The 20,034-nt window shown below is 55.9% G+C and overlaps 1 protein-coding gene across 1 annotated transcript in view; it reads right to left on the bottom strand.

Moving 5' to 3' along the window:
* Window positions 1-20,034, bottom strand: part of LOC116958101 (ankyrin repeat and LEM domain-containing protein 2) — a 67,806-nt gene that overhangs the window by 5,440 nt on the left and 42,332 nt on the right. The window contains exons 10-13 of the mRNA XM_076055741.1: window positions 18,563-18,663; window positions 13,619-13,749; window positions 9,149-9,938; window positions 3,880-4,011 (exon numbers count right to left, since the gene is read on the bottom strand). Coding sequence (XP_075911856.1) covers window positions 3,880-4,011; window positions 9,149-9,938; window positions 13,619-13,749; window positions 18,563-18,663 — 1,154 coding nt within the window. The remainder of the gene's footprint in view (window positions 1-3,879; window positions 4,012-9,148; window positions 9,939-13,618; window positions 13,750-18,562; window positions 18,664-20,034) is intronic.

The following is a 20,034-nucleotide window of genomic DNA, read 5'->3' as shown; positions in this document are numbered from 1 at the left end:
ACTTAGTCTGGCTTAGTGAGCCTCAGTCTGGCTCTGTGAGCCTCAGTCTGGCTCTGTGAGCCTCAGTGACTAACACTGAACCCTGTGGGAGCCTTAGTCTGGCTCAGTGAGCCTTAGTCTGGCTCAGTGAGCCTTAGTCTGGCTCAGTGAGCCTTAGTCTGGCTCTGTGAGCCTTAGTCTGGCTCTGTGAGTCTCAGTGATTGACACTGAACCCTGTGGGAGCCTCAGTCTGGCTCTGTGAGTCTCAGTGATTAACACTGAACCCTGTGGGAGCCTTAGTGTGGCTCTGTGAGCCTCAGTGATTAACACTGAACCCTGTGGGAGCCTTAGTCTGGCTCAGTGAGCCTCAGTGATTAACACTGAACCCTGTGGGAGCCTCAGTCTGGCTCTGTGAGTCTCAGTGATTAACACTGAACCCTGTGGGAGCCTCAGTTTGGCTCTGTGAGCCTCAGTGATTAACACTGAACCCTGTGGGAGCCTCAGTCTGGCTCTGTGAGCCTCAGTGATTGACATTGAACCCTGTGGGAGCCTCAGTCTGGCTCTGTGAGTCTCAGTGATTAACACTGAACCCTGTGGGAGCCTCAGTCTGGCTCTGTGAGCCTCAGTGATTGACACTGTACCCTGTGGGAGCCTCAGTCTGGCTCTGTGAGCCTCAGTGATTAACACTGAACCCTGTGGGAGCCTCAGTCTGGCTCTGTGAGTCTCAGTGATTGACACTGAACCCTGTGGGAGCCTCAGTGATTGACACTGAACCCTGTGGGAGCCTCAGTCTGGCTCTGTGAGTCTCAGTGATTAACACTGAACCCTGTGGGAGCCTCAGTCTGGCTCTGTGAGCCTCAGTGATTGACACTGAACCCTGTGGGAGCCTCAGTCTGGCTCTGTGAGCCTCAGTGATTAACACTGAACCCTGTGGGAGCCTCAGTCTGGCTCTGTGAGTCTCAGTGATTAACATTGAACCCTGTGGGAGCCTTAGTCTGGCTCTGTGAGCCTCAGTGATTGACACTGAACCCTGTGTGAGCCTCAGTGATTGACATTGAACTCTGTGGGAGCCTTAGTCTGGCTCTGTGAACCTCAGTGATTGACACTGAACCCTGTGGGAGCCTCAGTCTGGCTCTGTGAGCCTCAGTGATTAACACTGAACCCTGTGGGAGCCTTAGTCTGGCTCAGTGAGCCTCAGTGATTGACATTGAACCCTGTGGGAGCCTCAGTCTGGCTCTGTGAGCCTCAGTGATTAACACTGAACCCTGTGGGAGCCTCAGTGATTGACAGTGTACCCTGTGGGAGCCTCAGTCTGGCTCTGTGAGTCTCAGTGATTAACACTGAACCCTGTGGGAGCCTTAGTCTGGCTCTGTGAGCCTCAGTGATTAACACTGAACCCTGTGGGAGCCTCAGTCTGGCTCTGTGAGTCTCAGTGATTGACACTGAACCCTGTGGGAGCCTCAGTCTGGCTCTGTGAGCCTAAGTGATTAACACTGAACCCTGTGGGAGCCTCAGTCTGGCTCTGTGAGTCTCAGTGATTAACACTGAACCCTGTGGGAGCCTCAGTCTGGCTCTGTGAGCCTCAGTGATTGACACTGAACCCTGTGGGAGCCTTAGTCTGGCTCTGTGAGCCTCAGTGATTAACACTGAACCCTGTGGGAGCCTCAGTCTGGCTCTGTGAGTCTCAGTGATTAACACTGAACCCTGTGGGAGCCTCAGTCTGGCTCTGTGAGTCTCAGTGATTAACACTGAACCCTGTGGGAGCCTCAGTCTGGCTCTGTGAGTCTCAGTGATGGACACTGAACCCTGTGGGAGCCTTAGTCTGGCTCAGCGAGCCTCAGTGATTGACACTGAACCCTGTGGGAGCCTCAGTCTGGCTCTGTGAGCCTCAGTGATTAACATTGAACCCTGTGGGAGCCTCAGTGATTGACACTGAACCCTGTGGGAGCCTTAGTCTGGCTCAGTGAGCCTCAGTGATTGACACTGAACCCTGTGGGAGCCTCAGTCTGGCTCTGTGAGCCTCAGTTATTAACATTGAACCCTGTGGGAGCCTCAGTGATTGACACTGAACCCTGTGGGAGCCTTAGTCTGGCTCTGTGAGCCTCAGTGATTGACACTGAACCCTGTGGGAGCCTCAGTCTGGCTCTGTGAGTCTCAGTGATTAACATTGAACCCTGTGGGAGCCTTAGTCTGGCTCTGTGAGCCTCAGTGATTGACACTGAACCCTGTGTGAGCCTCAGTGATTGACATTGAACCCTGTGTGAGCCTCAGTGATTGACATTGAACCCTGTGGGAGCCTTAGTCTGGCTCTGTGAGCCTCAGTGATTGACACTGAACCCTGTGGGAGCCTCAGTCTGGCTCTGTGAGTCTCAGTGATTGACACTGAACCCTGTGGGAGCCTCAGTCTGGCTCTGTGAGCCTCAGTGATTGACACTGAACCCTGTGGGAGCCTCAGTGATTGACATTGAACCCTGTGGGAGCCTCAGTCTGGCTCTGTGAGTCTCAGTGATTGACACTGAACCCTGTGGGAGCCTCAGTCTGGCTCTGTGAGTCTCAGTGATTAACACTGAACCCTGTGGGAGCCTTAGTCTGGCTCTGTGAGTCTCAGTGATTAACATTGAACCCTGTGGGAGCCTTAGTCTGGCTCTGTGAGCCTCAGTGATTGACACTGAACCCTGTGGGAGCCTCAGTGATTGACACTGAACCCTGTGGGAGCCTCAGTGATTAACACTGAACCCTGTGGGAGCCTCAGTCTGGCTCTGTGAGCCTCAGTGATTGACATTGAACCCTGTGGGAGCCTTAGTCTGGCTCTGTGAGCCTCAGTGATTGACACTGAACCCTGTGGGAGCCTCAGTCTGGCTCTGTGAGTCTCAGTGATTAACACTGAACCCTGTGGGAGCCTTAGTCTGGCTCTGTGAGTCTCAGTGATTAACATTGAACCCTGTGGGAGCCTTAGTCTGGCTCTGTGAGCCTCAGTGATTGACACTGAACCCTGTGGGAGCCTCAGTGATTGACACTGAACCCTGTGGGAGCCTCAGTCTGGCTCTGTGAGTCTCAGTGATTAACACTGAACCCTGTGGGAGCCTCAGTCTGGCTCTGTGAGTCTCAGTGATTGACACTGAACCCTGTGGGAGCCTCAGTCTGGCTCTGTGAGTCTCAGTGATTAACACTGAACCCTGTGGGAGCCTTAGTCTGGCTCTGTGAGTCTCAGTGATTAACATTGAACCCTGTGGGAGCCTTAGTCTGGCTCTGTGAGCCTCAGTGATTGACACTGAACCCTGTGGGAGCCTCAGTGATTGACACTGAACCCTGTGGGAGCCTCAGTGATTAACACTGAACCCTGTGGGAGCCTCAGTCTGGCTCTGTGAGCCTCAGTGATTGACATTGAACCCTGTGGGAGCCTTAGTCTGGCTCTGTGAGCCTCAGTGATTGACACTGAACCCTGTGGGAGCCTCAGTCTGGCTCTGTGAGTCTCAGTGATTAACACTGAACCCTGTGGGAGCCTTAGTCTGGCTCTGTGAGTCTCAGTGATTAACATTGAACCCTGTGGGAGCCTTAGTCTGGCTCTGTGAGCCTCAGTGATTGACACTGAACCCTGTGGGAGCCTCAGTGATTGACACTGAACCCTGTGGGAGCCTCAGTCTGGCTCTGTGAGTCTCAGTGATTAACACTGAACCCTGTGGGAGCCTCAGTCTGGCTCTGTGAGCCTCAGTGATTGACAATGAACCCTGTGGGAGCCTCAGTCTGGCTCTGTGAGCCTCAGTGATTGACACTGAACCCTGTGGGAGCCTCAGTCTGGCTCTGTGAGCCTCAGTGATTAACACTGAACCCTGTGGGAGCCTCAGTCTGGCTCTGTGAGCATCAGTGATTGACACTGAGCCAGAGCTGTGGCTCACTCACTGCTGTCGCTGGTCCAGGCTGTGGTTGAGCACCCGCCGTTGCCACGCCGACACGAGCGGTAACCGGGAGCGATCGAGCGGAGCGTCGCCCACGGCAATCAAAACATCCTGGTCCAGCTTGGACGGCACGTCCCTGGTGAACACACGGGGTCGGTGAGAGAGAGACGCGGGGAGAGAGACACGGTGAGGGAGAGACACGGGGAGAGAGACACGGTGAGGGAGAGACACGGGGAGAGAGACACGGGGAGACATGGGGAGAGAGACAGGGTGAGGGAGAGACACGGGGAGAGAGAGACACGGGGAGAGAGACACGGAGAGACACGGTGAGGGAGAGACATGGGGAGAGAGACACGGAGAGACACGGTGAGGGAGAGACACGGGGAGAGAGACAGGGTGAGGGAGAGACACGGGGAGAGAGAGAGAGACACGGGGAGGGAGACACGGTGAGGGAGAGACGCGGGGAGGGAGACACGGTGAGGGAGAGACACGGGGAGAGAGACACGGGGAGACACGGTGAGGGAGAGACACGGGGAGAGAGACACGGGGAGACACGGTGAGGGAGAGACACGGGGAGAGAGACACGGGGAGACATGGGGAGAGAGACAGGGTGAGGGAGAGACACAGGGAGAGAGAGAGAGAGACACGGGGAGGGAGACACGGTGAGGGAGACACGGTGAGGGAGAGACACGGGGAGAGAGACACGGGGAGACACGGTGAGGGAGAGACACGGGGAGAGAGACACGGGGAGACATGGGGAGAGAGACAGGGTGAGGGAGAGACACGGGGAGAGAGAGAGACACGGGGAGGGAGACACGGTGAAGGAGAGACACGGGGAGACATGGGGAGAGAGACACGGAGAGAGAGACACGGGGAGGGAGACACGGAGAGAGAGACACGGGGAGGGAGAGACACGGGGAGAGAGACACGGAGAGACACGGTGAGGGAGAGACACGGGGAGAGAGACACGGGGAGACATGGGGAGAGAGACAGGGTGAGGGAGAGACACGGGGAGAGAGAGAGACACGGGGAGGGAGACACGGTGAAGGAGAGACACGGGGAGACATGGGGAGAGAGACACGGAGAGAGAGACACGGGGAGGGAGACACGGGGAGAGAGACACAGGGAGAGAGACACGGGGAGAGAGAGACACGGGGAGAGAGACACGGAGAGACACGGTGAGAGAGACACGGAGAGACACGGTGAGAGAGACACGGGGAGAGAGACACGGGGAGAGAGACACGGGGAGAGAGACACGGTGAGGGAGACACGGAGAGAGAGACACGCGGAGGGAGACACGGGGAGAGAGACACGGGGAGACATGAGAGAGAGACACGGGGAGAGACACAGGGAGAGAGACACGGAGAGGGAGACACGGTGAGGGAGAGACACGGGGAAAGAGACACGGGGAGAGAGAGACACGGGGAGAGAGACACGGTGAGGGAGAGACACGGTGAGGGAGAGACACGGTGAGAGAGACACGGTGAGGGAGAGGCACGGTGAGGGAGAGACACGGGGAGACATGGGGAGAGATACACGGGGAGAGAGAGGCACGGGGAGAGAGACACGGGGAGAGAGAGACACGGGGAGAGAGAGAGACACGGGGAGAGAGAGAGACAGGGGGAGAGAGAGACACGGGGGGAGAGAGACACGGGGAGAGATACACGGAGAGAGAGACACGGAGAGAGAGACACGGAGAGAGAGACACGGGGAGAGAGAGACACGGGGAGAGAGACAAGGGGAGAGAGACACGGGAAGGGAGACACGGTGAGAGACACGGGGAGAGACACAGGGAGAGAGACACGGAGAGACACGGTGAGAGAGACACGGGGAGAGAGACACGGTGAGGGAGACATGGAGAGAGAGACACGCGGAGGGAGACACGGGGAAAGAGACACGGGGAGAGAGAGACACGGGGAGAGAGACACGGGGAGAGAGAGACACGGGGAGAGAGAGACACGGGGGGAGAGAGACACGGGGAGAGAGACACGGAGAGAGAGACACGGAGAGAGAGACACGGGGAGAGAGACACGGGGAGAGAGACAAGGGGAGAGAGACACGGGAAGGGAGACACGGTGAGAGAGACACGGGGAGAGAGAGACACGGGGAGAGAGACACGGGTACAGAGACACGGGGAGAGAGAAACGGGGAGAGACACGGGGAAAGAGACACGGGGAGACAGACACGGGGAGAGAGACACGGGTGTAGAGAGAGAGAGACACGGGTGTAGAGAGAGAGAGAGACACGGGGAGAGAGACACGGGTGTAGAGAGAGAGAGACACGGAGAGAGAGACACGGGGAGAGAGACACGGGTGTAGAGAGAGACACGGGGAGAGAGAGACACGGGGAGAGAGACACGGAGAGACACGGTGAGAGAGACACGGGGAGAGAGACACGGTGAGGGAGACACGGAGAGAGAGACACGCGGAGGGAGACACGGGGAGAGAGACACGGGGAGACATGAGAGAGAGACACGGGGAGAGAGACACAGGGAGAGAGACACGGAGAGGGAGACACGGTGAGGGAGAGACACGGGGAAAGAGACACGGGGAGAGAGACACGGTGAGGGAGAGACACGGTGAGGGAGAGACACGGGGAGAGAGAGACACGGGGAGAGAGAGACACGGGGGGAGAGAGACACGGGGAGAGAGAGACACGGGGAGAGATACACGGAGAGAGAGACACGGGGAGAGAGAGACACGGGGAGAGAGAGACACGGGGAGAGAGAGACACGGGGGGAGAGAGACACGGGGAGAGAGACACGGGGAGAGAGAGACACGGGGAGAGAGAGACACGGGGAGAGAGAGACACGGGGAGAGAGAGGCACGGGGAAAGAGACACGGGGAGAGAGAGACACGGGGAGAGAGAGACACGGGGAGAGAGAGACACGGGGAGAGAGAGACACGGAGAGAGAGACACGGGGAGAGAGAGACACGGGGAGAGAGACAAGGGGAGAGAGACACGGGAAGGGAGACACGGTGAGAGAGACACGGGGAGAGAGAGACACAGGGAGAGAGACACGGAGAGACACGGTGAGAGAGACACGGGGAGAGAGACACGGGTACAGAGACACGGGGAGAGAGAAACGGGGAGAGACACGGGGAGAGAGACACGGGGAGAGAGACACGGGTGTAGAGAGAGAGAGACACGGGTGTAGAGAGAGAGAGACACGGGGAGAGAGACACGGGTGTAGAGAGAGAGACACGGAGAGAGAGACACGGGGAGAGAGACACGGGGAGAGAGACACGGGTGTAGAGAGAGACACGGGGAGAGAGAGACACGGGGAGAGAGACACGGAGAGACACGGTGAGAGAGACATGGTGAGAGAGACACGGTGAGGGAGACACGGAGAGAGAGACACGTGGAGGGAGACACGGGGAGAGAGACACGGGGAGACATGAGAGAGAGACACGGGGAGAGAGACACAGGGAGAGAGACACGGAGAGGGAGACACGGTGAGGGAGAGACACGGGGAAAGAGACACGGGGAGAGAGACACGGTGAGGGAGAGACACGGTGAGGGAGAGACACGGGGAGAGAAAGACACGGGGAGAGAGAGACACGGGGGGAGAGAGACACGGGGAGAGAGAGACACGGGGAGAGATACACGGAGAGAGAGACACGGGGAGAGAGAGACACGGGGAGAGAGAGACACGGGGAGAGAGAGACACGGGGAGAGAGCCAAAGGGGAGAGAGACACGGGGAGAGAGAGACACGGGGGGAGAGAGACACGGGAAGAGATACACGGAGAGAGAGACACGGGGAGAGAGAGACACGGGGAGAGAGAGGCACGGGGAGAGAGACACGGGGAGAGAGAGACACGGGGAGAGAGAGACACGGGGAGAGAGAGACACGGGGAGAGAGAGACACGGAGAGAGACACGGGGAGAGAGAGACACGGGGAGAGAGACAAGGGGAGAGAGACACGGGAAGGGAGACACGGTGAGAGAGACACGGGGAGAGAGAGACACAGGGAGAGAGACACGGAGAGACACGGTGAGAGAGACACGGGGAGTGAGACACGGTGAGGGAGACATGGGGAGAGAGACACGGGTGTAGAGAGAGAGACACGGGGAGAGAGACACGGGTGTAGAGAGAGAGAGACACGGGGAGAGAGACACGGGTGTAGAGAGAGAGAGACACAGAGAGAGAGACACGGGGAGAGAGACACGGGTGTAGAGAGAGAGAGACACGAAGAGAGAGACACGGGGAGAGAGACACGGGGAGAGAGACACGGGTGTAGAGAGAGAGAGACACGGGTGTAGAGAGAGAGAGACACGGGTGTAGAGAGAGACACGGGTGTAGAGAGAGACACGAGGAGAGAGACACGGGTGTAGAGAGAGAGAGACACGGGTGTAGAGAGAGAGAGACACGGGGAGAGAGACACGGGGAGAGAGACATGGGTGTAGAGAGAGAGAAACACGGGTGTAGAGAGAGAGAGACACGGGTGTAGAGAGAGAGAGACACGGGTGTAGAGAGAGACACGGGTGTAGAGAGAGACATGGGTGTAGAGAGAGACACGGGTGTAGAGAGAGACACGGGTGTAGAGAGAGACACGGGGAGAGAAACACGGGTGTAGAGAGAGAGAGACACGGGTGTAGAGAGAGAGAGACACGGGTGTAGAGAGAGAGAGACACGGGGAGAGAGACATGGGTGTAGAGAGAGAGAAACACGGGTGTAGAGAGAGACACGGGTGTAGAGAGAGAGAGACACGGGTGTAGAGAGAGAGAGAGACACGGGGAGAGAGACACGGGGAGAGAGACATGGGTGTAGAGAGAGAGAAACACGGGTGTAGAGAGAGAGAGACACGGGTGTAGAGAGAGAGAGACACGGGTGTAGAGAGAGACACGGGTGTAGAGAGAGACACGGGTGTAGAGAGAGAGAGACACGGGTGTAGAGAGAGAGAGACACGGGTGTAGAGAGAGAGAGACACGGGTGTAGAGAGAGAGAGAGACACAGGTGTAGAGAGAGAGAGACACGGAGAGAGAGACACGGAGAGAGAGACACGGGGAGAGAGACACGGGGAGAGAGACACGGGTGTAGAGAGACACGGGGAGAGAGACACGGGGAGAGAGACATGGGTGTAGAGAGAGAGAAACACGGGTGTAGAGAGACACGGAGAGAGAGACACGGAGAGAGAGACACGGGGAGAGAGACACGGGTGTAGAGAGACACGGGTGTAGAGAGACACGGAGAGAGAGACACGGGGAGAGAGACACGGGGAGAGAGACACGGGTGTAGAGAGAGAGACACGGGGAGAGAGATGGCGGCTCACCCTAGCAGATAGAGAAGCGGTTTGCCTCCATCGCTCTCCTCCACCCTCTCATCGCCACCATCGCCACCATCGCCAACATCACCACCACCATCGTCACTATCATCGCCAACATCGCCACCATCGCCAACATCACCACCACCATCGTCACCACCATCGCTAACATCACCACCACCATCACCACCAACATCACCACCATCGCCAACATCACCATCATCGCCACCATCGCCGCCAACATCATCACCATCACCGCCATCATCGCCACCATCACCGCCACCATCGTCACCATCGCCGCCAACATCGCCACCATCGCCGCCGCAGGCCGCGGGGAGTTTCTCGGGACTTTCCGGAGGAGTCTCGTAAGCCGGGCTCTCTGGTGGAGTCTTCCATCCCTCCTCATCATCATCATCATCGTCGTCGTCATCCTCCACCGCCTCCACCGCCTCCTGTCCGGATTCCATCGACGACTGGGAAGTCGTTCCCAAATCTGTCGCGCATCCCGATCCCTCTCGGCCGTTGGAGACGGTCCCAGGCTTGTCCAAATCCCCCGATGCTGTTGCTGCTGCTGATGATGATGCTGATGATGATGCTGATGCTGCTGCTGCTGCTGATGCTGCGGCGAGTTTGTTGAATGTGTCGGTGAGGTTGGTCGCGACGGAACGTTTCCTGCCCGGTCGCTCCACGCCCGATCGCGGTGGCGACGCTGCCGCTGCTGCTGCTGCTGCTGATGCTGCTGCTGATGATGATGCTGCTGCTGATGATGATGATGTTGTCCATGGAGAACTGCCGTTGCCTGCGAAGGAGTCTTGCGCACGCGGCAAAGGGCGTCATTGATGACGACGACGATGACGATGATCCGATGTGGTCTGTGCATTTCACGTAGGCCTCGGCGAGGCGAGGTAATTTACCCTTTTTACCGGGTTAAAGGTAAAGGTGTCGACATGTCAAGGGGTAAAGGGTAGGGTAAAGGCAGCTCGGTCTAATTACCCGGTAGGGTAAAGGTAGCGCGAAGCGTTAACCCGGTAAAATACGGTGACCTTGTTTACCGCTAGAAACAGCGCCAAGCGTTAACCCGGTAAATACGGTGCCCTAGTTCACCGCTAGAAATAGCGCCAAACGTTAACCCGGTAAATACGGTGACCTTGTTTACCGCTAGAAACAGTGCCAAGCGTTAACCCGGTAAATACGGTGCCCTTGTTTACCGCTAGAAACAGCGCCAAACGTTAACCCGGTAAATACGGTGCCCTAGTTTACCGCTAGAAACAGCGCCAAGCGTTAACCCGGTAAATACGGTGCCCTAGTTCACCGCTAGAAACAGCGCCAAGCGTTAACCCGGTAAACACGGTGCCCTTGTTCACCGCTAGAAACAGCGCCAAGCGTTAACCCGGTAAATACGGTGCCCTTGTTCACCGCTAGAAACAGCGCCAAGCGTTAACCCGGTAAACACGGTGCCCTTGTTCACCGCTAGAAACAGCGGTGAAGCGTTAACCCGGTAAATACGGTGCCCTTGTTCACCGCTAGAAACAGCGGCAAGCGTTAACCCGGTAAATACGGTGCCCTTGTTCACCGCTAGAAACAGCGCCAAGCGTTAACCCGGTAAACACGGTGCCCTTGTTCACCGCTAGAAACAGCGGTGAAGCGTTAACCCGGTAAATACGGTGCCTTGTTTACCGCTATAAACAGCGCGAAACGTTAACCCGGTAAATACGGTGCCCTTGTTTACCGCTGAAAGCTCCGTGGCAAAGTCCGTGGCCTCCATTTAACAAGTAATATTTTATATTCTTAGTTTTTTCAGTAAAATCACGTTGAAGAGAAACAACAAAATAACAAAATATATATATATTTTGTTATTTTGTTGTTTCTCTTCAACAAAATATATATATTTTGTTATTTTGTTGTTTCTCTTCAACGTGACTTTACCGAAAAAACTAAGAATATGAATTACTGCAGTCACGAAAGCTTTAAATCAAAAGTAATATTTTGGTTAAAAACTTTTTTTTTAACAAAAACACGCTTTTATCAAACGCGCGAGCAATGTAAGAAACTCCACGACTCCAGGAAGTGGCCCGGAAGCTCGCCCCGTGGCCAATCGCAGCCAACGTCTGTTGAGCGTGGGCAATTAAGACCCAAGCCGAAAGGTAACGTGTCAAAGGGAATGTTTACAAATATTAACGTGTCAAAGGGAATGTTTACAAATATTTTTTCGTTTATTTTTAACGACGTAATATAGCACTGTCATCACTATGACGTAAGTATAACCAAATTGTTAGCTCTTTCGGTAAAGTCACGTTGAAGGGAAACAATAAAATAATAAAATACATATAAAACAATAAAAATTCTCACGACGTTTCGACCGTAACACAAACGGTCATCATCACACAAACGGTCATCATCACACCTGATGATGACCGTTTGTGTTATGGTCGAAACGTCGTGAGAATTTTTTTTATTGTTTTATATGTTGTATTTTATTATTTCACTGTTTCCCTTCAACGTGACTTTACCGAAAGAGCCAAGAATATGAATTACCGCAGTCACGAAAGCTTCGAATCAAAATTTAAGCAGAACCACGTTCGCAGTCGAAACCACATTGGGAAGTAGTGGGTTAAAATTGAGTTACAATATTTGAGGACACAACAACTACAACAAGCGTGTAAAATTGGAATAATCGAGAGGAATCTATATTAATTAAGCGCTTTACCTGTTACAAACGTTGTTCATGTGTTGTAGTAATAACCACAGTAATTACCCTGTAATCGGGTCATTTGTATGGGGTAAGGGTAAAAGGTAGGGTAAAGGTAGGCTCGTTGTTTTTAACCTTTTACCTTACCTGCTGAAGGGTAGAGTGATTGTATTTGGGGTAAGGTGAAAGGTAGGGTAAAGGTAGGCTCGTTGTTTTTACCTTTTACCTTACCTTGCCGAGGACTAGTCTATGGTGCAGTGTTGAGTCTATGGTACAGTGCTGAGTCTATGGTACAGTGCTGAGTCTATGGTGCAGTGTTGAGTCTATGGTGCAGTGTTGAGTCTATGGGGCAGTGTTGAGTCCATGGTGCAGTGTTGAGTCTAAGGTGCAGTGTTGAGTCTATGGTGCAGTGTTGAGTCCATGGTGCAGTGTTGAGTCTAAGGTGCACTGTTGAGTCTATGGTGCAGTGTTGAGTCTATGGTGCAGTGTTGAGTCTATGGTGCAGTGTTGAGTCTATGGGGCAGTGTTGAGTCTATGGTGCAGTGCTGAGTCTATGGTGCAGTGCTGAGTCTATGGTGCAGTGTTGAGTCTATGGTGCAGTGTTGAGTCTATGGTGCAGTGTTGAGTCTATGGTGCAGTGCTGAGTCTATGGTGCAGTGCTGAGTCTATGGTACAGTGCTGAGTCTATGGTGCAGTGTTGAGTTTATGGTGCAGTGTTGAGTCTATGGTGCAGTGTTGAGTCTATGGTGCAGTGTTGAGTCTATGGGGCAGTGCTGAGTCTATGGTGCAGTGTTGAGTGTATGGTGCAGTGTTGAGTCTATGGTGCAGTGCTGAGTCTATGGTGCAGTGTTGAGTCTATGGTGCAGTGCTGAGTCTATGGTGCAGTGCTGAGTCTATGGTGCAGTGCTGAGTCTATGGTGCAGTGCTGAGTCTATGGTGCAGTGCTGAGTCTATGGTGCAGTGTTGAGTCTATGGTGCAGTGTTGAGTCTATGGTGCAGTGCTGAGTCTATGGTGCAGTGCTGAGTCTATGGTGCAGTGCTGAGTCTATGGTGCAGTGTTGAGTCTATGGTGCAGTGTTGAGTCTATGGTGCAGTGTTGAGTCTATGGTGCAGTGCTGAGTCTGTGGTGCAGTGCTGAGTCTATGGTGCAGTGTTGAGTCTATGGTGCAGTGTTGAGTCTATGGTGCAGTGTTGAGTCTATGGTGCAGTGTTGAGTCTATGGTGCAGTGTTGAGTCTATGGAGCAGTGTTGAGTCTATGGTGCAGTGCTGAGTTTACTGTGCAGTGTTGAGTCTATGGTGCAGTGCTGAGTCTATGGTGCAGTGTTGAGTCTATGGTGCAGTGTTGAGTCTATGGTGCAGTGCTGAGTCTATGGTGCAGTGCTGAGTCTATAGTACAGTGCTGAGTCTATGGTGCAGTGTTGAGTCTATGGTGCAGTGTTGAGTCTATGGTGCAGTGTTGAGTCTATGGGGCAGTGCTGAGTCTATGGTGCAGTGTTGAGTGTATAGTGCAGTGTTGAGTCTATGGTGCAGTGCTGAGTCTATGGTGCAGTGTTGAGTCTATGGTGCAGTGCTGAGTCTATGGTGCAGTGATGAGTCCATGGTGCAGTGCTGAGTCTATTGTGCAGTGCTGAGTCTATGGTGCAGTGCCGAGTCTATGGTGCAGTGTTGAGTCTATGGAGCAGTGTTGAGTCTATGGTGCAGTGTTGAGTCTATGGTGCAGTGCTGAGTCTACGGTGCAGTGCGGTTGCCGTGGCGATGCCGGTTTGCCGGTTGCCGACGGCCGGCTTACCGTTGCCACGGCGGTTGCCACGGAGATAAGCCTCCAAAGTGGCGAGTCCCTCGGCCGAGCCGAGGTCCAGAAAGGTTCCGAGGAAGTCCCAGTACTCGGACCAGGCGAGGCCTAGAGAGTGGGCCAGGCACCTACAAAGGCAAAAGAACCCCCCGGCGTAGCCTTCATCAGACTGTGGGGGCAAGTGCTGTTAGCTCGCGAGCGGCAGCAGTGCCTACGAAGGCTATCGGCACTGTGGCACACACAGAGGGGGTGGGTGGCACACACGGACACGTACACACACGTACACACACACTAACACGCACACCACACACACACATATATACACACGTACACACACACTAACACCACACACACACATATACACACACGTACACACACACTAACACCACACACACACATATACACACACGTACACACACACTAACACGCACACCACACACACACACACACATATACACACACGTACACACACACACTAACACGCACACCACACATATACACACACGTACACACACACTAATACACACACCCAGATGTGTGTGTGTGTTAGTGTGTGTGTATCTGTTGCAGCGGTGAAGTGTAGTAAACATCGCAAGCACTGGGGAGTGGCAAAGGTGAGCGTGTGGGTAAGCGGGTGGGTGAGCGTGTGGGTGAGCGTGTGGTGAGCGGGTGGGTGAGTGGGTGGGTGAGCGTGTGGGTGAGCGTCTGGTGAGCGGGTGGGTGAGCGTGTGGGTGAGCGTCTGGGTAAGTGGGTGAGCGCCTGGGTGAGTGGGTGAGCGTGTTTGGGGTGAGCGTGTGTGTGGTGAGCGTGTGTGGTGAGCGTGTGGTGAGTGTGTGTGTGGTGAGCGTGTGTGTGTGGTGAGCGTGTGTGTGGTGAGCGTGTGTGTGTGGTGAGCGTGTGTGTGGTGAGTGTGTGTGGTGAGCGTGTGTGTGGTGAGTGTGTGTGGTGAGCGTGTGTGTGTGGTGAGCGTGTGTGTGGTGAGCGTGTGTGTGGTGAGCGTGTGTGTGGTGAGCGTGTGTGTGTGGTGAGTGTGTGTGGTGAGCGTGTGTGTGCTGAGCGTGTGTGTGTGGTGAGCGTGTGTGGTGAGCGTGTGTGGTGAGCGTGTGTGTGGTGAGCGTGTGTGTGTGGTGAGCGTGTGTGTGGTGAGTGTGTGTGTGTGGTGAGCGTGTGTGTGTGGTGAGCGTGTGTGGTGAGCGTGTGTGTGGTGAGCGTGTGTGTGTGGTGAGCGTGTGTGTGTGCTGAGCGTGTGTGTGTGGTGAGCGTGTGTGGTGAGCGTGTGTGGTGAGTGTGTGTGTGCTGAGCGTGTGTGTGGTGAGCGTGTGTGTGTGGTGAGTGTGTGTGTGGTGAGCGTGTGTGTGTGGTGAGCGTGTGTGTGGTGAGCGTGTGTGTGTGGTGAGCGTGTGTGTGGTGAGTGTGTGTGGTGAGCGTGTGTGTGGTGAGTGTGTGTGGTGAGCGTGTGTGTGTGGTGAGCGTGTGTGTGGTGACCGTGTGTGTGTGGTGAGCGTGTGTGGTGAGCGTGTGTGTGGTGAGCGTGTGTGTGTGGTGAGCGTGTGTGGTGAGCGTGTGTGGTGAGCGTGTGTGTGGTGAGCGTGTGTGTGGTGAGCGTGTGTGTGGTGAGTGTGTGTGTGGTGAGTGTGTGTGGTGAGCGTGTGTGGTGAGTGTGTGTGTGGTGAGTGTGTGTGGTGAGTGTGTGTGTGTGGTGAGCGTGTGTGTGGTGCGCGTGTGTGTGGTGAGCGTGTGTGTGGTGAGCGTGTGTGGTGAGCGTGTGTGTGTGGTGAGCGTGTGTGGTGAGTGTGTGTGGTGAGCGTGTGTGTGGTGAGTGTGTGTGTGTGTGGTGAGTGTGTGTGTGGTGAGTGTGTGTGTGTGGTGAGTGTGTGTGTGTGTGGTGAGTGTGTGTGTGTGGTGAGCGTGTGTGGTGAGTGTGTGTGGTGAGCGTGTGTGTGGTGAGCGTGTGTGTGGTGAGCGTGTGTGGGCTGAGCGTGTGTGTGGTGAGCGTGTGTGGGCTGAGCGTGTGTGTGGTGAGCGTGTGGTGAGCGTGTGTGTGGTGAGCGTGTGTGGTGAGCGTGTGTGTGTGGTGAGCGTGTGTGTGGTGAGCGTGTGTGGTGAGCGTGTGTGTGGTGAGTGTGTGTGTGGTGAGTGTGTGTGTGGTGAGTGTGTGTGTGGTGAGTGTGTGTGGTGAGTGTGTGTGGTGAGTGTGTGTGTGGTGAGCGTGTGTGTGGTGAGCGTGTGTGTGGTGAGTGTGTGTGTGTGGTGAGCGTGTGTGTGGTGAGTGTGTGTGGTGAGTGTGTGTGGTGAGCGTGTGTGTGTGGTGAGCGTGTGTGTGGTGAGCGTGTGTGTGGTGAGCGTGTGTGGTGAGCGTGTGTGTGTGGTGAGCGTGTGTGTGGTGAGCGTGTGTGTGGTGAGCGTGTGTGTGGTGAGCGTGTGTGTGGTGAGCGTGTGTGTGGTGAGCGTGTATGTGGTGAGCGTGTGTGGTGAGCGTGTGTGGTGAGCGTGTGTGTGGTGAGTGTGTGTGGTGAGCGTGTATGTGGTGAGCGTGTGTGGTGAGCGTGTGTGGTGAGCGTGTGTGTGGTGAGTGTGTGTGGTGAGCGTGTGTGTGGTGAGTGTGTGTGGTGAGCGTGTGTGTGGTGAGTGTGTGTGTGTGGTGAGCGTGTGTGTGGTGAGTGTGTGTGGTGAGTGTGTGTGGTGAGCGTGTGTGTGTGGTGAGCGTGTGTGTGGTGAGCGTGTGTGTGTGGTGAGTGTGTGTGGTGAGTGTGTGTGTGTGGTGAGCGTGTGTGTGGTGAGTGTGTGTGGTGAGCGTGTGTGTGGTGAGTGTGTGTGTGGTGAGCGTGTGTGTGGTGAGCGTGTGTGGTGAGTGTGTGTGTGGTGAGCGTGTGTGTGGTGAGCGTGTGTGTGGTGAGCGTGTGTGGTGAGCGTGTGTGTGTGGAGCGTGTGTGTGGTGAGCGTGTGTGTGTGGTTAGCGTGTGTGTGTGGTGAGCGTGTGTGTGTGGTGAGTGTGTGTGTGGTGAGTGTGTGTGTGGTGAGTGTGTGTGTGTGGTGAGCGTGTGTGTGGTGAGCGTGTGTGTGTGGTGAGCGTGTGTGGTGAGCGTGTGTGGTGAGTGTGTGTGGTGAGCGTGTGTGTGTGGTGAGCGTGTGTGGTGAGCGTGTGTGGTGAGCGTGTGTGTGGTGAGCGTGTGTGTGTGGTGAGCGTGTGTGTGGTGAGTGTGTGTGGTGAGCGTGTGTGTGGTGAGCGTGTGTGTGGTGAGCGTGTGTGGTGAGCGTGTGTGGTGAGCGTGTGTGGTGAGCGTGTGTGTGGTGAGCGTGTGTGTGTGGTGAGCGTGTGTGGTGAGCGTGTGTGGTGAGCGTGTGTGTGGTGAGCGTGTGTGTGGTGAGCGTGTGTGTGGTGAGCGTGTGTGTGGTGAGTGTGTGTGGTGAGCGTGTGTGTGGTGAGCGTGTGTGTGGTGAGTGTGTGTGGTGAGTGTGTGTGTGGTGAGCGTGTGTGTGGTGAGTGTGTGTGGTGAGCGTGTGTGTGGTGAGCGTGTGTGCTGAGTGTGTGTGTGGTGAGCGTGTGTGTGTGGTGAGCGTGTGTGTGGTGAGCGTGTGTGTGGTGAGCGTGTGTGTGTGGTGAGCGTGTGTGTGGTGAGCGTGTGTGTGGTGAGCGTGTGTGTGGTGAGCGTGTGTGTGGTGAGCGTGTGTGTGTGGTGAGCGTGTGTGGTGAGTGTGTGTGTGGTGAGCGTGTGTGTGGTGAGCGTGTGTGTGGTGAGCGTGTGTGTGGTGAGCGTGTGTGTGGTGAGCGTGTGTGTGTGGTGAGCGTGTGTGGTGAGTGTGTGTGGTGAGCGTGTGTGGTGAGCGTGTGTGTGGTGAGCGTGTGTGGTGAGCGTGTGTGTGGTGAGCGTGTGTGGTGAGCGTGTGTGTGGTGAGCGTGTGTGGTGAGCGTGTGTGTGGTGAGCGTGTGTGTGTGGTGAGCGTGTGTGTGGTGAGCGTGTGTGTGGTGAGCGTGTGTGTGGTGAGCGTGTGTGTGGTGAGCGTGTGTGTGGTGAGTGTGTGTGTGGTGAGTGTGTGTGTGGTGAGTGTGTGTGGTGAGCGTGTGTGTGGTGAGCGTGTGTGTGTGGTGAGCGTGTGTGTGTGGTGAGCGTGTGTGTGTGGTGAGCGTGTGTGTGGTGAGCGTGTGTGTGTGTGGTGAGCGTGTGTGGTGAGCGTGTGTGTGCTGAGCGTGTGTGTGTGGTGAGCGTGTGTGGTGAGTGTGTGTGTGGTGAGCGTGTGTGTGGTGAGCGTGTGTGTGGTGAGCGTGTGTGTGGTGAGTGTGTGTGTGGTGAGCGTGTGTGTGTGGTGAGCGTGTGTGTGTGGTGAGCGTGTGTGTGTGGTGAGCGTGTGTGGTGAGCGTGTGTGGTGAGTGTGTGTGGTGAGCGTGTGTGTGTGGTGAGCGTGTGTGTGGTGAGTGTGTGTGTGGTGAGCGTGTGTGGTGAGCGTGTGTGTGGTGAGCGTGTGTGTGTGGTGAGCGTGTGTGTGGTGAGTGTGTGTGTGGTGAGCGTGTGTGTGGTGAGCGTGTGTGGTGAGCGTGTGTGTGGTGAGTGTGTGTGTGGTGAGCGTGTGTGTGTGGTGAGTGTGTGTGTGGGCTGAGCGTGTGTGTGTGGTGAGCGTGTGTGGTGAGCGTGTGTGTGGTGAGCGTGTGTGGTGAGCGTGTGTGTGGTGAGCGTGTGTGGTGAGCGTGTGTGTGTGGTGAGCGTGTGTGTGGGCTGAGCGTGTGTGTGTGGTGAGTGTGTGTGGTGAGCGTGTGTGTGTGGTGAGCGTGTGTGTGTGGTGAGCGTGTGTGTGTGGTGAGCGTGTGTGGTGAGCGTGTGTGTGGTGAGCGTGTGTGTGGTGAGCGTGTGTGTGTGGTGAGCGTGTGTGTGTGGTGAGCGTGTGTGGTGAGCGTGTGTGGTGAGCGTGTGTGGTGAGTGTGTGTGTGGTGAGCGTCTCCTCACCTGCCCACGTGCTCTGGACCCCGCTCGGGATCAGAGTTGATGGCGTTGAGTAACGTGTGGTTCCTCGGGGAGACTCGCCACAGCCTACGCAGCTCAAGGGCCTGCACAGAGAGAGACACAGAGAGAGACACAGAGACACTGAGAGGGAGAGACACAGAGACACGGGGAGAGAGACACTGAGAGAGACACGGGGAGAGAGACACGGAGAGAGACACTGAGAGAGACACGTGGAGAGAGACACTGAGAGAGACACGGGGAGAGAGACACAGGGGAGAGAGACACAGAGACACGGGGGAGAGAGACACGGGGAGACTCGCCACAGCCTACGCAGCTCAAGGGCCTGCACAGAGAGAGACACGGGGAGAGAGACACGGGGGAGAGAGACACGGGGAGAGACACTGAGAGAGACACGGGGAGAGACACGGAGAGAGACACAGAGAGAGACACAGAGAGAGACACGGGGAGATTCGCCACAGCCTACGCAGCTCAAGGGCCTGCACAGAGTGAGACACAGAGAGAGACACAGAGAGACTGAGAGAGAGACACAGAGACACGGGGAGAGAGACACTGAGAGAGACACGGGGGAAAGAGAGACACGGGGAGAGAGACACATAGGAGAAAGACACGGGGGAGAGAGACACTGAGAGAGACACAGGGAGAGAGACACAGGGGAGAGAGACACAGAGACACGGGGGAGAGAGACACGGGGAGACTCGCCACAGCCTACGCAGCTCAAGGGCCTGCACAGAGAGAGACACGGGGAGAGAGACACGGGGGAGAGAGACACGGGGAGAGACACTGAGAGAGACACGGGGAGAGACACGGAGAGAGACACAGAGAGAGACACAGAGAGAGACACGGGGAGATTCGCCACAGCCTACGCAGCTCAAGGGCCTGCACAGAGAGAGACACGGGGAGAGAGACACTGAGACACGGGGAGAGACACTGAGAGAGACACGGGGAGAGAGACACGGGGGAGAGAGACACAGGGGAGAGACACAGAGACACTGAGAGAGACACGGGGAGGGAGAGACACGGGGAGAGACACGGGGGAGAGAGACATTGAGAGAGACACGGAGAGAGACGCAGAGAGAGACACAGAGATGGGGAGAGACACGGAGAGAGACACAGAGACACAGAGAGAGACATGGGGAGAGACACTGAGAGAGACACGGGGAGAGACACGGAGAGACACGGGGGAGAGAGACACGGGAAGAGACACTGAGAGAGACACGGAGAGAGACATGGAGGAGAGAGACACGGGGAGAGATACATGGGAGAGACACAGAGACACTGAGAGAGACACGGAGAGGGAGAGACATGGGGAGAGACACGGGGGAGAGAGACACTGAGAGAGACACGGGGGAGAGAGACACGGGGAGAGAGACACTGAGAGAGACACAGGGGAGAGAGACACGTGGGAGAGAGACACAGAGACACTGAGAGAGACACAGGGAGACTCGCCACAGCCT

The sequence above is a fragment of the Petromyzon marinus genome, chromosome 72 (assembly GCF_048934315.1).
Source record: "Petromyzon marinus isolate PM22_M1 ecotype Great Lakes invasive population chromosome 72, UKy_Petmar_22M1.pri1.0, whole genome shotgun sequence".
Lineage (NCBI taxonomy): Eukaryota > Metazoa > Chordata > Hyperoartia > Petromyzontiformes > Petromyzontidae > Petromyzon > Petromyzon marinus.
This window is presented reverse-complemented; position numbering and strand designations above follow the sequence as displayed.